General features: G+C 46.7%; 1 protein-coding gene across 3 annotated transcripts; it reads left to right on the top strand.

Moving 5' to 3' along the window:
- The first annotated feature begins 1,113 nt into the window (after nt 1-1,113).
- On the top strand, nt 1,114-18,474 carry LOC134965525 (apolipoprotein A-IV-like). Of its 3 annotated transcripts, XM_063941907.1 has the most exons (5): nt 1,114-1,269; nt 3,062-3,435; nt 5,814-5,916; nt 6,053-6,176; nt 16,991-18,474. In XM_063941907.1, exons 3-5 carry the CDS (start codon nt 5,868-5,870, stop codon nt 17,913-17,915), a joined length of 1,098 nt encoding a protein of 365 aa, XP_063797977.1. In that variant the 5' UTR covers nt 1,114-1,269; nt 3,062-3,435; nt 5,814-5,867; the 3' UTR covers nt 17,916-18,474. The 3 variants fall into 3 exon arrangements, with proteins under 3 accessions (XP_063797977.1, XP_063797979.1, XP_063797978.1); XM_063941909.1 differs by lacking the exon at nt 3,062-3,435; XM_063941908.1 differs by lacking the exons at nt 1,114-1,269; nt 3,062-3,435 and adding an exon at nt 5,463-5,558.
- The last annotated feature ends 706 nt before the right edge of the window (nt 18,475-19,180 follow it).

The following is a 19,180-nucleotide window of genomic DNA, read 5'->3' as shown; positions in this document are numbered from 1 at the left end:
ACAGTATTGCATACACTACTGTGTTTGTTCAATTAGTAATTCAATTAATATTACACTGTAACATGTATTGTACCATTTATTGCTTTAGAAATGTAATGAAGGTTCATAATTAGTACATCTCAGGGGTTGGTCATCAAAGGGTGCCGGAAAATCGGTAGTGTACCTGTACAAACAATGGCGTATATTCAGTGTTGGGAGGTATGGTTATTGCATAAAGTAAGAATTAGCAGATCAATAACCAAATCATTTTTTGTTTGTTTTACCCATGTACTGTATGTCTTTATACCTACACAGTATGCTACAAACAGTGCCGTTTCTTGCGGCGTGCGAGCCGTGCAATCGCACGGGGCGCTCGCCGCGGCACTTCTCTGGCTCTCTGGCTCCCTGCTTTCCCCTCCTCCCGAGTACTCCGCTCGCGGGGGCGGAGTTTTGCGCATTGACGCGGTTGCGTTGTGACGTCATGACGCAACCGCGTCATTGCGTGAAACTCCGCCCCGCGAGCGGAGTGCTCGGCATATGTGTCACGCATGCAGGGGGTCGGGTGAGCAGTACCTTCCGGTGAGGCGAGCACTCACTGTATTCCACTGTGTGGTTTGTGGACTACATTTCCCATAATGCTCTGCCCTTGATTCCTCCTGTGTGTGCATCATGGGAAATGTAGTCCAGGGAGACAGTGCTGACAGTGCAGGGACACTACGAACTAGCTGATGCCTCTCTCCCTCTCTCCCTCTCTCTCCACACACCCCTCTCTCTCCATATGACTCTCTCTCTCCCCCCATGCCCCCACACTCTCTCACTCCCCTTGCCCTCCTCTCTCTCCCTCCCAATGCCTATCTCTCCCCATGCCTCCTTTTTTTCTCCCTCCCCCAATGCTCCCATCTCTCTCCTCATGGCTCACTCTCTCCATCTGTCGCTCTTGGGTGTGTGTGTGTGGGTGTGTGTAAAAGAGCCGTTTCTTGTGGCGGGCGAGACGTGCATTCGCACGGGGCGCCCGCCTCGGCTCTTGGTGGCTCAGTTTGTGCTCCCCCTCCTCCCCATCATTACTACTCCGCTTGGGGGGGGGGGGCGTTTCATGAAATGACGCATTTGCATCGTGACATCACGACGCAAACGCGTCATTACACGAAACTCCGCCCCCGAGCAGAGTACTGATGACGGGGAGGAAGGGGAGCCAGGACAAGGCGGGCAAGCCAAGAGGAGGAAGAGGCGTGCCGAAGAGCGGGATGCGGGATGGAAATGGACCTCTGGCCGGCGGATGCCGCTGCAAACGTAAGTGTAACACCCTCTCTCTTTTTTTTCTCTCTCTCTCTCTCTCTTTGTAGAAGGGGACTCTGCCTGCTATAATGTGTAAAATGGGGACTTTTGCCTGCTGTAATGTGTAAAATTGGGACTCTTGTCTGCCGTAATGTGTAAAATGGGGTCTCTTGCCTGCCATAATTTGTAAAATGGGGTCTCTTGCCTGCCGTAATGTGTAAAATGGGGTTTCTTGCCTACCGTAATTTGTAAAATAGGGACTCTTGCCTGCCGTAATGTGTAAAATGGGGACTCTTGCCTGCCGCAATGTGTAAAATGGGGACTCTTGCCTGCCGCAATGTGTAAAATGGGGACTCTTGCCTGCCGTAATGTGTAAAATGGGGACTCTTGCCTGCCGCAATGTGTAAAATGGGGACTCTTGCCTGCCGTAAGGTAGTCTTTTCAGTTGAGGCCACACCCATTTTAACGAGGCCACACACCCTTACCGGGTGCGCAAATTAGTTAGCTTTATATCTATGGGGGGGGGGGCATTATTTTTATGTCAAGGGGGGGGGGCGCATTTTTAAATCTCGCACTGGGAGCCAAATTGGCTAGAAACAGCCCTGGCTACAAAACATACAATTACTTATTTACTAATACCTCGTTCACACCGCTGCTTCAACCCGGTTTATTGCCAGGATAACCTGGGTCACTGTTTGGTGTAAAAGGATCCCTGAAAATAACCGCACACTCCAGAAAGTAGCCTTCTGACAAACCAGCACCTCCCTACTAAGGGCCGATTCAACGTTTCTCACCCCCTACCTCACAACGCCCTGCAGCGGGTTGAGAAAGGGATCCCTCCCCCCTTCACAACCTAACCCTCTTATCCCGCAGCCTAACCCTAACCCTTCCCATGGTGCCGGAGCGTAAGAGACAGACCAGCCTGGGGGGTATATGACATCCTGCTCCCCAATCCAGCCCACCTGTTGCTGTATTAATCCATCGCAGGCTTCCATTCTTAAATCCCTTGGCATTTAAAAAAAAAAACTCACTGGGGCAGTTGGGGGAGGCGAGGTCAAAAACCTCTTATCCCCTTTAACCATCTAAGTACATTGTCTGCAGACTCACCAGTTTCAAATAGGAGACAAATAGAAGTAGTACCCAACAGATGGCCTGGTGCTTTGAAGTACAGATCTGTAAATTCTCGTTCTGTAAATTACACACCCAGTGCCAACACACTCAACATACAGAAAACTGCAGGCCCTCTGGTATGCCCAATCAGGTCTGACCTTTGTAATGCAAGATCTACAGTATAAGAAACAAGACTGCTACAATTGTTGACCTTAACGAATCTTCAGATCTAGCCTGTTTTACAGAGACTTGGCTGGACGAAAATGCAGAAACTTGGAAGCAGCAGTTCCAACAAACTACTCTGTCATTCACAACCCCAGACTGGACCACTGGGGAGGCAGGGTGGCCATCTGCTTTAAAAAAGATTTTTAACTTAGGGTCTGCCCAATGGAAATTACTCACTCATTTGAGTGCATCCCTGCCCGGAGTTCTACAGAATTAGAGTTTAGAGAACTTCTCATTTACTGCCCCCCTGAAGATGGAAAGATATTTCTACAGGAGTTTGCAGATATTGTTGCTGGACTAGTTCTTGAGCTTCAAAGATGGCTCATCCATTAGGGATTTTAATGCATGTGTCAATGATGAGCTTTCACGCCTTGTCCAAAATTTCATGTGCACAATGAATGCTCTGGGTCTCACACAAGTCATTCCCTCTGCTACACATAAAAGTGGTCACACTCTTGATCTTGTCTTCCAGATTGGATTCAAAGTCTCTGACCTAAAAATAAACCCAGTCACATGGTCAGACCACCACTCAATATGGTTCTCAGTGACAACCCCTTGAAATATATCTTTACCCATGGAATTAACCAGGAATCGTCCAAGGAGGAGTATGACACCTCAGACTCCTGCAGCTAACTTGGACCTCTCTGCAGTAATGGTGGCATGTGAAGATCCTTGTTTCCTAGTCCATAATTATAACAGGGATGTGACAGCTGCAATGGATACTATTGCCCTGTGTGTATACGACCCTGCAAACCACGCCGTCAAGCACCTTGGTTTGACAACAGTATTCGTGATCTTAAGAAAAGAGGTCGTAGACTTGAAAGATGATGGATGAAGACAAAACAGGTAGAGGATAAGTTAAATCTAATTAGACACATTGGAAAATCTAACTCTCTGCACACACTCCCCACCTGCAGTGTAACATGGTTTTGCCCAATTGCTTTTTTGGCTTGCTAACAAACCTGAATAACCCCCATTATTCACTGCAGATGCATATGATATACAGCAGCCAAACGTACTTTATAAACTAGACTATAGTGTAACTATATCTTTATTTTTTGTGCTTTTCCATTTTAGTTACTGACACCCTAATCATTATATTGTCTTACACTATTTAAATGTACAAGACCTCCCCTATTACATGGTTTATTATGTCACTTTTTGATATTTGTTGAGGCTTTGGAATCATCATTATTATGCCTTGTCTCAACACAAATTTGTGTAATTTGGTGCTTCTCGGCACATGTATCTGGGATTAACCCTATAGACTGACATGATTTACCTTATCTTCACCAGGGGACAGTGATTCATCTCCCATAAATTGGGACCAATAATGAGAGAATATATATGTGTTGCCCGCTGATATTATGCACTCCAATACTTAGAAGTCAATTTATCTATCAGTAGATTTTGGGCGGTATCCAATTAGCCGCAGTAAATAACTGAGGCTAATTGTCCCGCCAGGGGCTATCCAATTAGCCCTGATAAGACGGAGTGAAGTACGGCTTATAAGGGATTTTGCTTCACCTGCCTCAGACAGGCAAAACCAAATCCCCAAAAACAGCCCCGTTTTCATGCGAAAACCAGGCTGTTTCTCACAGAAACACACAGATTTCATTAAATCTGTGTGTTTTCAGGAGAAAAGGTATATTTTTACGGGCAATCTAATTGAAAAAATCTTGGTGAAACAATGGGAAAAGGGCAAAAAACTGAAGTTTTTCACACCCAATGTTTTATCGCGGCTATTTGGATACCGCCCATGGTGTCTATATATTCACTGTTTGGTTGTGGTTTGTGTGTGCACTTACAACTGGGAGTGCATATTGTCAGCATTCCAGTAAAAATAATTACGACCTCTTGACCTCTAACCAATTTTTTGTAGTGGCTAGATGCGACCCATGATCATCAAAGTGCAATAGCTGGGCCAGGATTTAATGAAGGCTGACATTTTCTTAAAGGGGCAATCATGTACAAGGCTCAACCATGTCTTGTACATAATTGCCCCTCTAAAAAAAACATCCAAGTTCAGCCAGCATCCCGCACGGCTGCCAAACTCAGAATTCATTACATCCCGCCCCCAGTGTTTATTGTCTTGTCTTTTAGGTCATGTTTTTCAGAATTTATCTATTTTCAACATAAAATAATAAATGTTATGTTTTCCACAGTATCTGAACACTGATAATTGGGTAGGTTTGTGCCCCAACCAAGAGAGAGCACTTTTCTTTCTCTGTACCCTGCATTAATCTTGACCTTTAACAGAAGAGGCGGACCGTGTGCACCTCCGGGTGGACCCCCTCCTCTGCACGGCGCAGTAGTCTCCGGCAATATTCCGGAGTCTACTGCGCATGCGCAGTTCTCCAGAAACATGGCGCCCACCATGTTCCGGAGACCAATTTGGCTACAGTGCATGTGCAGCGGCCATGTTGGCTGCGATTTTTGCCACAAGAGTAGCGATCGGTGCTGGACTCCGGAAAGGTGAGTATTAGAATATGGGTGCAGTGTGCGCGGTGTGGGGTCCGTGTGCACCGCACACATCGCACCCATTATAGAATCACCAATGCCTAGTAAACACTTTTCTATGGTCAACATCTGCAATTCAGGAGAGATAAAATAGCACTGCATGTGATTAATGGTTATTTGGCCTGAATTGTTCTTTGTAAGTGTTTAATTTTGTAAAGCCCAGATGTGACCGATAATAACCTGTAACTCAGTGACTACTTGCATTGATGTTGGTACTTGTTATTCACTGTAAGCTGCAGCTTATTAATAACAAAACACTCAGTGACCAGGTCTGATCACACTTCCAGCATCACCGCGAAAGCCGGGACACGTCACGAATACCACATTGTAAAACAAATCTAAAGTCCAATAAGCTGTCTTGTATCACAGACAGGGCACAGAGATGGTGTAATATAAAGGCAGCCTGCAGCATCAGCATCAACCTCACACCAAGGCACCGAGGGGTCCAGGTAATGGGGATCTTATCCAGCCTTCCTATGGGAGTAGAAAGTCACAGCATAGAAGATGAGGTTGTGTTTTTCAAAATTAGGTGGATTGTCGTATTTGTCATAATTTTGATAGGGCATTATATATGTATTAGTAACATAACAACATTATTTTAATGTTAATTTGTCATTTATGGAGTTTTGAGAGTTCTTGTTATTTAGCCTTACCGTGGACCTATGGACAACACTTCAAATCTTATTATCCATTTCTTTATGCAGATTTACATTGCTGGGGATCTTGTCATTCTATCCTGACCCATCCAGAGACTCAACATGTTGGTGAAAGTAGCCGTGTTTGCGCTTGCTGTGTGCGCTGTCGCAGGTCAGTACATGTACGGCCAGGAGAGTTTCTGTGATTGAAGGAAAAATGGGTCAGACAGCACCCCGAAGAGCTGGGCACACTGAAGTCCAAAGTCAGAACATAATAAGTGTTTTCTAACAGATCCTTCTTGCTTTAGGATCTCAGGCTGAGGTCAGCGTTGATCAGGTGGTTGACACCTTCTGGAATTACTTCAGCCAGCTGGCCAGCAGTGCTAAGGACACTATGGAGCAGATTCAGCAGGCTGACATCAATCAGCTAAAGTAAGTGACGGCATTATAGACAGCTATACCAGCCAGCGTGTCAGGTATAGAAAGTGGTGCCAGGGACAAAGGTGGTGTTTGCCTTAACCAATAAGTCGTGTGCCTTCATTTTCTAAACTGCACTAGAATAAAGACTATTAGAATGTTATTGTTAGAAGCATTATCATGTTATAATTTATTATTCCTATAGAACAGTTTTCAGAAATGTGTATTATATATCTGCAGGTTTGGTCATGAGAGCCTTAAATTAAATATGATGAATTCATTATTTAGATGGTTCTAGGTGCTTACATGCTTTGTTTAATGCGTATTAGAAGTGTAAGATGTGTATGGGCTTTGGTCTACAGAGACTGGCGGAGATGTGTCAAAGCTTGCAAAGTGATAAAGTGGCAAGAAATTTAGCGTTCTATTTACTAAGCCTTGGAAAGAGATAAAGTGGACAGAGATAAAGGACCAGACAATCAGCTCCTAACTGGCATGTTACAAGCTGTGTTTGAAAAATGACAACTAGGAGCTGATTGGTTGGTACTTTATCTGCAGGTTATCTTTCTGAGGGAGGCACACATTTTCTTCCTCCACCCCAGTAGCAGGGGTGTATCTACCCATGGCCAGGATGGCATTCACCAGGGGCAACAACTAGTGATGAGCGGGTTCGGTTTCTCGGAAACCGAACCCCCCCGAACTTCACGCTCTTTACACGGGTCCGAGGCAGACTCGGATCTTCCCGCCTTGCTCGGTTAACCCGAGCGCGCCCGAACGTCATCATCCCGCTGTCGGATTCTCGCGAGGCTCGGATTCTATCGCGAGACTCGGATTCTATATAAGGAGCCGCGCGTCGCCGCCATTTTCACACGTGCATTGAGATTGATAGGGAGAGGACGTGGCTGGCGTCCTCTCCGTTTAGAGTAGACTAGAGAGTAGTAGAGACACTTGATTTACTAATTTTGGGGAGCATATTAGGAGTACTACTTGCTGATAGTGTGACCAGTGACCACCAGTTTAATTAATCCGTTCTCTGCCTGAAAAAAAACGATACACAGTGTGACACAGTCCCATACCATATCTGTGCTCAGCCTCAGTGTGCCCTCAGTGTGCTGCATCATCTATGTAATACTGTATATCTGACTGTGCTGAGTGCTCAGTGCTCACACAGCTTAATTGTGGGGGAGACTGGGGAGCAGTTATAGCAGGAGTACATATTTTAACAGTGCACACTTTTGCTGCCAGAGTGCCACTGCCAGTGTGACTGACCAGTGACCACTGACCACCAGTATATTGTGATTGTCTGCCTGAAAAAGTTAAACACTCGTCGTGTGGTGTTTTTATTCTATAAACGCATTCTGCTGACAGTGTCCAGCAGGTCCGTCATTATATAATATATACCTGTCCGGCTGCAGTAGTAATATATATATATTTTTTATATCATTATCATCCAGTCTGTATTAGCACTGCAGCAGACGCAGTACGGTAGTCCACGGCTGTAGCTACCTCTGTGTCGGCAGTCGCTCGTCCATCCATAATTGTATACCACCTACCCGTGGTGTTTTTTTTTTTCTATCTTCTTGATACTAGTAGCTTACTTTAGGAGTCTGCAGTGCTGAGCTGACAGTGTCCAGCAGGTCCGTCATTATATAATATATACCTGTCCGGCTGCAGTAGTGATATATATATATTTTTTATATCATTATCATCCAGTCTATATTAGCAGCAGACGCAGTACGGTAGTCCACGGCTGTAGCTACCTCTGTGTCGGCAGTCGCTCGTCCATCCATAATTGTATACCACCTACCTGTGGTGTTTTTTTTTTTTCTATCTTCTTGATACTACTAGTAGCTTACTTTAGGAGTCTGCAGTGCTGAGCTGACAGTGTCCAGCAGGTCCGTCATTATATAATATATACCTGTCCGGCTGCAGTAATGATATATATATATTTTATATCTCATTATCATCCAGTCTATATTAGCAGCAGACGCAGTACGGTAGTCCACGGCTGTAGCTACCTCTGTGTCGGCAGTCGCTCGTCCATCCATAATTGTATACCACCTACCTGTGGTGTTTTTTTTTTTTCTATCTTCTTGATACTACTAGTAGCTTACTTTAGGAGTCTGCAGTGCTGAGCTGACAGTGTCCAGCAGGTCTGTCATTATATAATATATACCTGTCCGGCTGCAGTAGTGATATATATATATTTTATATCTCATTATCATCCAGTCTATATTAGCAGCAGACGCAGTACGGTAGTCCACGGCTATAGCTACCTCTGTGTCGGCAGTCGCTCGTCCATCCATAATTGTATACCACCTACCCGTGGTGTTTTTTTTTCTATCTTCTTGATACTAGTAGCTTACTTTAGGAGTCTGCAGTGCTGAGCTGACAGTGTCCAGCAGGTCCGTCATTATATAATATATACCTGTCCGGCTGCAGTAGTGATATATATATATATTTTTTATATCATTATCATCCAGTCTATATTAGCAGCAGACGCAGTACGGTAGTCCACGGCCGTAGCTACCTCTGTGTCGGCAGTCGCTCGTCCATCCATAATTGTATACCACCTACCTGTGGTGTTTTTTTTTTTTTTCTATCTTCTTGATACTAGTAGCTTACTTTAGGAGTCTGCAGTGCTGAGCTGACAGTGTCCAGCAGGTCCGTCATTATATAATATATACCTGTCCGGCTGCAGTAGTGATATATATATATATTTTTTATATCATTATCATCCAGTCTATATTAGCAGCAGACGCAGTACGGTAGTCCACGGCTGTAGCTACCTCTGTGTTGGCAGTCGCTCGTCCATCCATAATTGTATACCACCTACCTGTGGTGTTTTTTTTTCTTTCTATTTTCTTGATACTAGTAGCTTACTTTAGGAGTCTGCAGTGCTGACAGTGTCCAGCAGGTCCGTCATTATATAATATATACCTGTCCGGCTGCAGTAGTGATATATATATATTTTTTATATCATTATCATCCAGTCTATATTAGCAGCAGACGCAGTACGGTAGTCCACGGCTGTAGCTACCTCTGTGTCGGCAGTCGCTCGTCCATCCATAAATATACTAGTATCCATCCATCTCCATTGTTTACCTGAGGTGCCTTTTAGTTGTGCCTATTAAAATATGGAGAACAAAAATGTTGAGGTTCCAAAAATAGGGAAAGATCAAGATCGACTTCCACCTCGTGCTGAAGCTGCTGCCACTAGTCATGGCCGAGACGATGAAATGCCAGCAACGTCGTCTGCCAAGGCCGATGCCCAATGTCATAGTACAGAGCATGTAAAATCCAAAACACCAAATATCAGTAAAAAAAGGACTCAAAAATCTAAAATAAAATTGTCGGAGGAGAAGCGTAAACTTGCCAATATGCCATTTACCACACGGAGTGGCAAGGAACGGCTGAGGCCCTGGCCTATGTTCATGGCTAGTGGTTCAGCTTCACATGAGGATGGAAGCACTCAGCCTCTCGCTAGAAAAATGAAAAGACTCAAGCTGGCAAAAGCACAGCAAAGAACTGTGCGTTCTTCGAAATCACAAATCCACAAGGAGAGTCCAATTGTGTCGTTTGCGATGCCTGACCTTCCCAACACTGGACGTGAAGAGCATGCGCCTTCCACCATTTGCACGCCCCCTGCAAGTGCTGGAAGGAGCACCCGCAGTCCAGTTCCTGATAGTCAGATTGAAGATGTCAGTGTTGAAGTACACCAGGATGAGGAGGATATGGGTGTTGCTGGCGCTGGGGAGGAAATTGACCAGGAGGATTCTGATGGTGAGGTGGTTTGTTTAAGTCAGGCACCCGGGGAGACACCTGTTGTCCGTGGGAGGAATAGGGCCATTGACATGCCTGGTGAAAATACCAAAAAAATCAGCTCTTCGGTGTGGAAGTATTTCAACAGAAATGCGGACAACATTTGTCAAGCCGTGTGTTGCCTTTGTCAAGCTGTAATAAGTAGGGGTAAGGACGTTAACCACCTCGGAACATCCTCCCTTATACGTCACCTGCAGCGCATTCATCATAAGTCAGTGACAAGTTCAAAAACTTTGGGCGACAGCGGAAGCAGTCCACTGAGCAGTAAATCCCTTCCTCTTGTAACCAAGCTCACGCAAACCACCTCACCAACTCCCTCAGTGTCAATTTCCTCCTTCCCCAGGAATGCCAATAGTCCTGCAGGCCATGTCACTGCCACTGGCAATTCTGACGAGTCCTCTCCTGCCTGGGATTCCTCCGATGCATCCTTGCGTGTAACGCCTACTGCTGCTGGCGCTGCTGTTGTTGCTGCTGGGAGTCGATGGTCATCCCAGAGGGGAAGTCGTACTCGTAAGACCACTTTTACTACTTCCACCAAGCAATTGACTGTCCAACAGTCCTTTGCGAGGAAGATGAAATATCACAGCAGTCATCCTGCTGCAAAGCGGATAACTGAGGCCTTGGCATCCTGGGCGGTGAGAAACGTGGTAACGGTATCCATCATTACTGCAGAGGCAACTAGAGACTAGTTGGAGGTACTGTGTCCCCGGTACCAAATACCATCTAGGTTCCATTTCTCTAGGCAGGCGATACCGAAAATGTACACAGACCTCAGAAAAAGACTCACCAGTGTCCTAAAAAATGCAGTTGTACCCAATGTCCACTTAACCACGGACATGTGGACAAGTGGAGCAGGGCAGGCTCAGGACTATATGACTGTGACAGCCCACTGGGTAGATGTATGGACTCCCGCCGCAAGAACAGCAGCGGCGGCACCAGTAGCAGCATCTCGCAAACGCCAACTCTTTCCTAGGCAGGCTACGCTTTGTATCACCGCTTTCCAGAATACGCACACAGCTAAAAACCTCTTGCGGCAACTGAGGAAGATCATCGCAGAATGGCTTACCCCAATTGGACTCTCCTGTGGATTTGTGGCATCGGACAACGCCAGCAATATTGTGTGTGCATTAAATCTGGGCAAATTCCAGCACGTCCCATGTTTTGCACATACCTTGAATTTGGTGGTGCAGAATTATTTAAAAAACGACAGGGGCGTGCAAGAGATGCTGTCGGTGGCCAGAAGAATTGCGGGACACTTTCGGCGTACAGGCACCACGTACTGAAGATTGGAGCACCACCAAAAACGCCTGAACCTGCCCTGCCATCATCTGAAGCAAGAAGTGGTAACGAGGTGGAATTCAACCCTCTATATGCTTCAGAGGTTGGAGGAGCAGCAAAAGGCCATTCAAGCCTATACAACTGAGCACGATATAGGAGGTGGAATGGACCTGTCTCAAGCGCAGTGGAGAATGATTTCAACGTTGTGCAAGGTTCTGCAACCTTTTGAACTTGCCACACGTGAAGTCAGTTCAGACACTGCCAGCCTGAGTCAGGTCATTCCCCTCATCAGGCTTTTGCAGAAGAAGCTGGAGACATTGAAGGAGGAGCTAACACAGAGCGATTCCGCTAGGCATGTGGGACTTGTGGATGGAGCCCTTAATTCGATTAACAAGGATTCACGGGTGGTCAATCTGTTGAAATCAGAGCACTACATTTTGGCCACCGTGCTCGATCCTAGATTTAAAACCTACCTTGGATCTCTCTTTCCGGCAGACACAAGTCTGCTGGGGTTCAAAGAACTGCTGGTGACAAAATTGTCAAGTCAAGCGGAACGCGACCTGTCAACATCTCCTCCTTCACATTCTCCCGCAACTGGGGGTGCGAGGAAAAGGCTCAGAATTCCGAGCCCACCCGCTGGCGGTGATGCAGGGCAGTCTGGAGCGACTGCTGATGCTGACATCTGGTCCGGACTGAAGGACCTGACAATGATTACGGACATGTCGTCTACTGTCACTGCATATGATTCTCTCCCCATTGAAAGAATGGTGGAGGATTATATGAGTGACCGCATCCAAGTAGGCACGTCAGACAGTCCGTACTTATACTGGCAGGAAAAAGAGGCAATTTGGAGGCCCTTGCACAAACTGGCTTTATTCTACCTAAGTTGCCCTCCCACAAGTGTGTACTCCGAAAGAGTGTTTAGTGCCGCCGCTCACCTTGTCAGCAATCGGCGAACGAGGTTACATCCAGAAAATGTGGAGAAGATGATGTTCATTAAAATGAATTATAATCAATTCCTCCGTGGAGACATTCACCACCAGCAATTGCTTCCACAAAGTACACAGGGAGCTGAGATGGTGGATTCCAGTGGGGACGAATTGATAATCTGTGAGGAGGGGGATGTACACGGTGATATATCGGAGGATGATGATGAGGTGGACATCTTGCCTCTGTAGAGCCAGTTTGTGCAAGGAGAGATTAATTGCTTCTTTTTTGGTGGGGGTCCAAACCAACCCGTCATTTCAGTCACAGTCGTGTGGCAGACCCTGTCACTGAAATGATGGGTTGGTTAAAGTGTGCATGTCCTGTTTATACAACATAAGGGTGGGTGGGAGGGCCCAAGGACAATTCCATCTTGCACCTCTTTTTTCTTTCATTTTTCTTTGCGTCATGTGCTGTTTGGGGGGTGTTTTTTGGAAGGGCCATCCTGCGTGACACTGCAGTGCCACTCCTAGATGGGCCAGGTGTTTGTGTCGGCCACTAGGGTCGCTTAGCTTACTCACACAGCTACCTCATTGCGCCTCTTTTTTTCTTTGCGTCATGTGCTGTTTGGGGAGTGTTTTTTGGAAGGGCCATCCTGCGTGACACTGCAGTGCCACTCCTAGATGGGCCAGGTGTTTGTGTCGGCCACTAGGGTCGCTTAGCTTCTTAGCTTACTCACACAGCTACCTCATTGCGCCTCTTTTTTTCTTTGCGTCATGTACTGTTTGGGGAGTGTTTTTTGGAAGGGCCATCCTGCGTGACACTGCAGTGCCACTCCTAGATGGGCCAGGTGTTTGTGTCGGCCACTAGGGTCGCTTAGATTACTCACACAGCTACCTCATTGCGCCTCTTTTTTTCTTTGCGTCATGTGCTGTTTGGGGAGTGTTTTTTGGAAGGGCCATCCTGCGTGACACTGCAGTGCCACTCCTAGATGGGCCAGGTGTTTGTGTCGGCCACTTGGGTCGCTTAGCTTAGCCATCCAGCGACCTCGGTGCAAATTTTAGGACTAAAAATAATATTGTGAGGTGTGAGGTGTTCAGAATAGACTGAAAATGAGTGGAAATTATTGTTATTGAGGTTAATAATACTTTGGGATCAAAATGACCCCCAAATTCTATGATTTAAGCTGTTTTTTAGGGTTTTTTGAAAAAAACACCCGAATCCAAAACACACCCGAATCCGACAAAAAAAATTCGGTGAGGTTTTGCCAAAACGCGTTCGAACCCAAAACACGGCCGCGGAACCGAACCCAAAACCAAAACACAAAACACGAAAAATTTCCGGTGCTCATCACTAGCAACAACTGGTTTGGGGGTGCCGCCTGGTGGCAAGACCCACTGCCAGGGGGTAGAATGACTCCACAACTCTTTCTTCTGGCTAGCAGGATGCCACAGCCACTATCGTAGCTGCAGTCTGTGCAGCTGCTTGGAGCATCCTTTTTGTGAACTGAGTGTGGCCAGTGCTGCACTTCCTCATGCTGCCAACCCTGCCCCCTCTGTGTGATTTCCAGGAGAGTGTTCAAGGATATGGCACAATGACTGTGCGATCTCACTGAGGGTGCTGGCACAGCCTGCTCCCCAACTGACCGCCACTTCCACAAGTGGATCATAGGTGAGAGTAAGGAGACCAGAGGGAATCCAGCTGTGGAAGAGGAGCCAAGGCTGTGTCTACGGGCAGTGTCCGGTACTCTTTGGAAGACTGGCTGTCACTCACATGCCATAGGCCCATGGAGCGGAGTTCCTGCAACAGCAGTGCACAGCTCTCCTGACTCCACCATCATTCTATCCCCAGGCTGCCCTTAGCTCCTCTCCTAGTGCAGTCACAGGGGGCCGCAGGATTCCTCTCCGGTCCCCGCATATTTTCTGTGCATGGTACATCCATAGTAATATACAATATTATAAAGAAGACTCAATGCAGGTATATTATCAACATGTCGGCAGTTTTCCCTCCAGAAAATGTCAGGTACCGTAACTAGCAACAATAGACATTCTCGCCATTGTCCGTAGGCCTGTCATACCCCCTCTCCACAGGTTCTGCATCCAGCATGAAACTCTCCTAAATCAGAGCAATTTCTTTTACAGTTTTAAGGAGACTGTTGTTTAGTGGTACCATAATCCATTTTTTTATTTAAGTAAAAAGTAGAATACAAATATAGATAGATACATTGATTTGGAAAATATGTGTGTGTGTGTGTGTGTGTGCGTGTGTGTGTGCGTGCGTGCGTGTGTGTGTGTGTGTGTGTGTGTGTGTGTGTGTGTGTGTGTGTGTGTGTGTGTGTGTACAGGGGATGACGACCAGTCCTTTACTTTGTTCCAACCCCTAGATATACCCCTGCCCAGTAGCACCCAGACACACATTCTCCTGCCTTGCATTCACTACTGACATCTTAGCAGCACCCAAACACACTCTTTCCCCCCCTGCATTCACTACTGACACCCTAGCAGAACCCAGACAAACACCCTTCCCCCCAGCATTCACTACTGACACCCTAGCAACACCCAGACAACTCCCTACATTCACTACTGACACCCTAGCAGCACCCAAGCACACTCTTTCCCCCCCTGCATTCACTAGTGACACCCTAGCAGCACCCAAACACACTCTTTCCCCCCCTGCATTCACTAGTGACACCCTAGCAGCACCCAAACACACTCTTTCCCACCCTGCATTCACTACTGACACCCTAGCAACACCCAGACACCCCCCCCCCCCTCCTACATTCACTACTGGCATTCTAGCAGAACCCAGACAAACACCCCCACCCCCACCCCCTGCATTCACTACTGGCACCCTAGCAGCACCCAAACACACCCCCTCCCCCCCTGCATTCACTACTGACACCCTAGCAGCACCCAGACACAAACCCTCCCCCCCTGCATTCACTACTGACACCCTAGCAGAACCCAGACAAACACCCTCCCCCCCTGCATTCACTACTGACACCCTAGCAGAACCCAGACAAACACCCTCCCCCCTGCATTCACTACTGACACACTAGCAGCACCCAAACACCCTTTCTCCCCTGAATTCACAGCCAATACCCCAGAAGCACCCAGTTACACTCTCTCCTCTCCTGCATTTACTTCTAACACCCCGGCAGCACCCAGACACACACTCTCCTTCTCTGCACACACTTTCAACACCCTAGCAGCACCCAGACACACACTCTCCTTCTCTGCACACACTTTCAACACCCTAGCAGCACCCAGACACACACTCTCCTTCTCTGCACACACTTCCAACACCCTAGCAGCACCCAGACACACACTCACCTCCTATTAACTACCAACACCTCATCACACAAGCGCTACCTGTTGCTTATCAGGGCATATATGAGGGGGAAGAACCAACAAAGTAGGGGTGAGTTGTCATGCACTCCAGCTTCTTCCCCACCCCTTTGAATATTACATACCCTCCAACATTTTACACATAAAAATCAGTATAAATTTGGAAAGGGGGTGTGGCCACGGGTAAAGGCCACGCCCCTTTTCCTATACTTTCAATAGAAGTTTGGAGAGCCAAAAATCAGTACAGACCATAAAAAAGGTACAGTTGGAAGGTATGATATTGGTGCAGTTTCCATGCTGGAGATCAGTCCCTAGAGCCATACTTGCCTACTCTACCAGAACGGCCGGGAGGCTCCTGAAAATCGGGTGACCGTCCCGCCTCCCCGGAAGAACAGGCAAGTCTCCCTATTTTTAATGTCCTCCCCTGCCCGGTCCGGGCAGTCGATGACGTGATTCTTGCTGAATCGCGTCATCATAGCCATGCCCCCTGCTGTATAATGTCGGTAATCACAGCAATACATAGCAGGGGGTGTGGCTTAAAGTATGTGCCATGATAACCCCGCCCCTGTTCCGCATCTGCCCCGCTCCCTATGTGTGTCATAGCCCGGCCCCACCCCCCTGCTGAGCCGAGAGAGCAGCCAGGATGTCGGCATATATGCTAGAGCACAAACTCCAGGGTGAGTGTCATGAGAGAGGGAGGACCGTGCCATATGCCCCATGCAATCCCTGCTTATTCCTGCTCTGGGGCACATAAAGCAGATCCTGGAATAGGCACCAGAAGGGGACTACCTTCCATTGTCTCCTGTATCTCCTCATCCCTGTGTCTTTGAACAATTATACTGAGGAGCTGATTGGTTTGTACTTTGTCTCATTCCACTTTATCTCTCTCCAAGCTTTCTTAAATCTACCCTCTAAAGTTATTGAATGTTTTTGAAAGCAGCTTGTCCCATGTACATTCATCATATACATTAGTCACTTCGCAGTTTAGTTTTCAAGGCAAGGGGATTTTTTACAAGGTGGCTTTTTTTGTAAGCCGCCGTTCCCTGGCAGTTTGGAGGAGAAAAACTAAAATGTCTCTCACAGTCAGTGTAAAGCACACCGGACATTACACTGTGTCACACGTAGGACTTTACACTGTGCCACATGCCGGACTTTACACTGATTGCGAGTACTGTTTTACATTTAATCCTCCAACCCGACAGGAAGCAGCTGCTTATGAAAAGACGCCGTTTCATAAATAAATTCCGAGATGGAGAAAAAGATTTAGGAAAATTCAAAATTATATTGCTATTTATACACTGAGCACAATATGAATAACACAATTTGATTTGAAAAAATCTACAGATGGACAAAGTATCATTTATGATATCAGAATTCTACAGCTGTCAGTTTGGTATACATTGTGACCATTAACCTTATTCCTGTTACCTATAGTAACTAATTCTCATTGTTCCTCCACAGTGCTCTCATTGAGGAAAACCTGAAGAACATAAACCTTTATAGAGGAGAACTGCAGGAACAGTTGGTTCCCTTTGCTCTGCAGATTCTAAATCAACTGACACAGGACTCAGACAAGCTGAGGGAACAGATTAGGCAGGAGCTGGAGCAGCTGAGGGTCAAGCTGTCCCCATACGCAGTTGAGGTGCACAAGCAGCTGAACAGGAATGCAGAGGCGATTTGTATAGACGTGGCTCTGTATACAGAGGAGATTCACACCCAACTGGACAAAAACATTCAAATGATCATCAAGCAGCTAAAGTCTGTACCTAAGGCCTTGGATGCCAACATCCAAGAGAATGCAGACCAAATACAGGTGTCACTGGTCCCATACTATCAAGCACTGGGGGTCACAATAGACAACAATATGGAGCAGCTGAGGAAGCAACTAAAACCCATCAATGATAAATTGAAAAATAGCATAGATCAACAGTTACTAGAGCTTTATAAAAGCCTGACCCTCTACGCTGCGGATATGCAGGATGTGCTGCACAAACAGGTTAAGAACATGGACAATCAGATAAGGAAAAAGGTAGACCAGATGGAAAGCCAAATCCTGGACTTCACAGCACAGCTAAAAGAGCTACTCTACCCCTATGCAGACCAGCTAAGAGACCAGCTCAATGGTGATAAAATAGACATCATAGAGACACTGAAGCCCTACCTGGTCAAGATAGAGCAGCAGATAGACCAGACTATTGCAGATTTTAGAGACACAATTGTCCCCTATGTAGATGGCCTGAACAAGGCGCTTGTGGAGGAGGACATGAAGCCAGAGCTGAGCCTGTATACTGTCAGCATGCAGGAACAGATAGATGTTTTGATGGAGCAAGATATCCGAGACAAGATCAAAGATTTCATTAATAGGGGAATTTCCAATGAGAACTGAGTCTTTGTCACTGTGACCAATGCCTGCTGAACAAGTCACTTAATGTACCTTTTAGCAAAACATATAAAGGATGCTTGTTAGTGTATAAAACAAAATGGCATAACAATATTGTTGTGACTTAAGATTAAATAGGACCAATTAGGGGAGTAAGTTCACTCCAGGGCCAGTATTTACTAAAAATCAGAGTTTGGCCGATTTGTGGGGTTTTTTCTAAGTCCCAATCCGGGAATTCACTAAGCACAAATCTCGGCAGTGTTTGGACTATTCGTAATGGTTTGAATGACAACGTTCAGAAATACGAAAGAATAGACCATCGGTCAAACGCGGCTGTTATTTCATAGAATACGGGAATTCACTATTCATTCGTATTTGGGTGTTAGTCTCTGAGGGCTCAAGTGCGGGTCTATTTTTTCCCTAATCGTTAAAAAAAGCAGCAAAAAAATAGACCTGCTTTTTCCAGTCGAGTTTGGATAACCATGCACGGATCACTCACATCTGTGCATGGTTATCTATGGGAAAGGGTGTGTTTAGTGTAAAAATAGAAAAAAAAATTGCGTTGGGTCCCCCCTCCTAAGCATAACCAGCCTCGGGCTCTTTGAGCCGGTCCTGGTTGACAAAATATGGGGGGGAAAATGACAGCGGTTCCCCCATATTTCATTACCCAGCACCGGGCTCTGCGCCTGGTCCTGGTGCAAAAAATACGGGGGACAAAAAGAGTAGGGGTCCCCCGTATTTTTTGTACCAGCACCGGGCTCCACTAGCTGGACAGATAATACCACAGCCGAGGGTCACTTTTATACAGCGCCCTGCGGCCGTGGCATTAAATACCCAACTAGTCACCCCTGGCCGGGGTACCCTGGAGGAGTGGGGACCCCTTCAATCAAGGGGTCCCCCCCCAGCCACCCAAGGGCCAGGGGTGAAGCCCGAGGCTGTCCCCCCCCCCATCCAAGGGCTGCGGATGGGGGGCTGATAACCTTGTTGAGAATGTAAGAATATTGTTTTTTGCAGAAGAACTACAAGTCCCAGCAAGCCTCCCCCGCAAGCCGGTACTTGGAGAACCACAAGTACCAGCATGCGGGGGGAAAACGGGCCCGCTGGTACCTGTAGTTCTACTGCAAAAAAAATACCCCCCAAAAAAACAGGACACACACCGTGAAAGTACAACTTTATTACATTCATTCCGACACACACATACTTACCTATGTTGACACGCCGACTCTGGCCACGTCTTCGTCTGTCGACGTCTCCAAGTCAAATCCGGGGTA

Source organism: Pseudophryne corroboree, chromosome 10 (assembly GCF_028390025.1).
Source record: "Pseudophryne corroboree isolate aPseCor3 chromosome 10, aPseCor3.hap2, whole genome shotgun sequence".
NCBI classification, from domain to species: Eukaryota; Metazoa; Chordata; class Amphibia; order Anura; family Myobatrachidae; genus Pseudophryne; species Pseudophryne corroboree.
Note: the sequence above shows the minus strand (reverse complement) of the source record. Positions and strands in the feature narration are given on the sequence as shown.

What these genes read in the sequence shown, in the direction of transcription:
- LOC134965525 (XM_063941909.1), top strand. Translation starts at nt 5,868, where the DNA reads ATGTTGGTGAAAGTAGCCGTGTTTGCGCTTGCTGTGTGCGCTGTCGCA. An exon ending in TGCTGTGTGCGCTGTCGCAG is followed by an intron (nt 5,917 to 6,052) that starts GTCAGTACATGT and finishes TTCTTGCTTTAG; the next exon opens with GATCTCAGGCTGAGGTCAGC. An exon ending in GCTGACATCAATCAGCTAAA is followed by an intron (nt 6,177 to 16,990) that starts GTAAGTGACGGC and finishes GTTCCTCCACAG; the next exon opens with TGCTCTCATTGAGGAAAACC.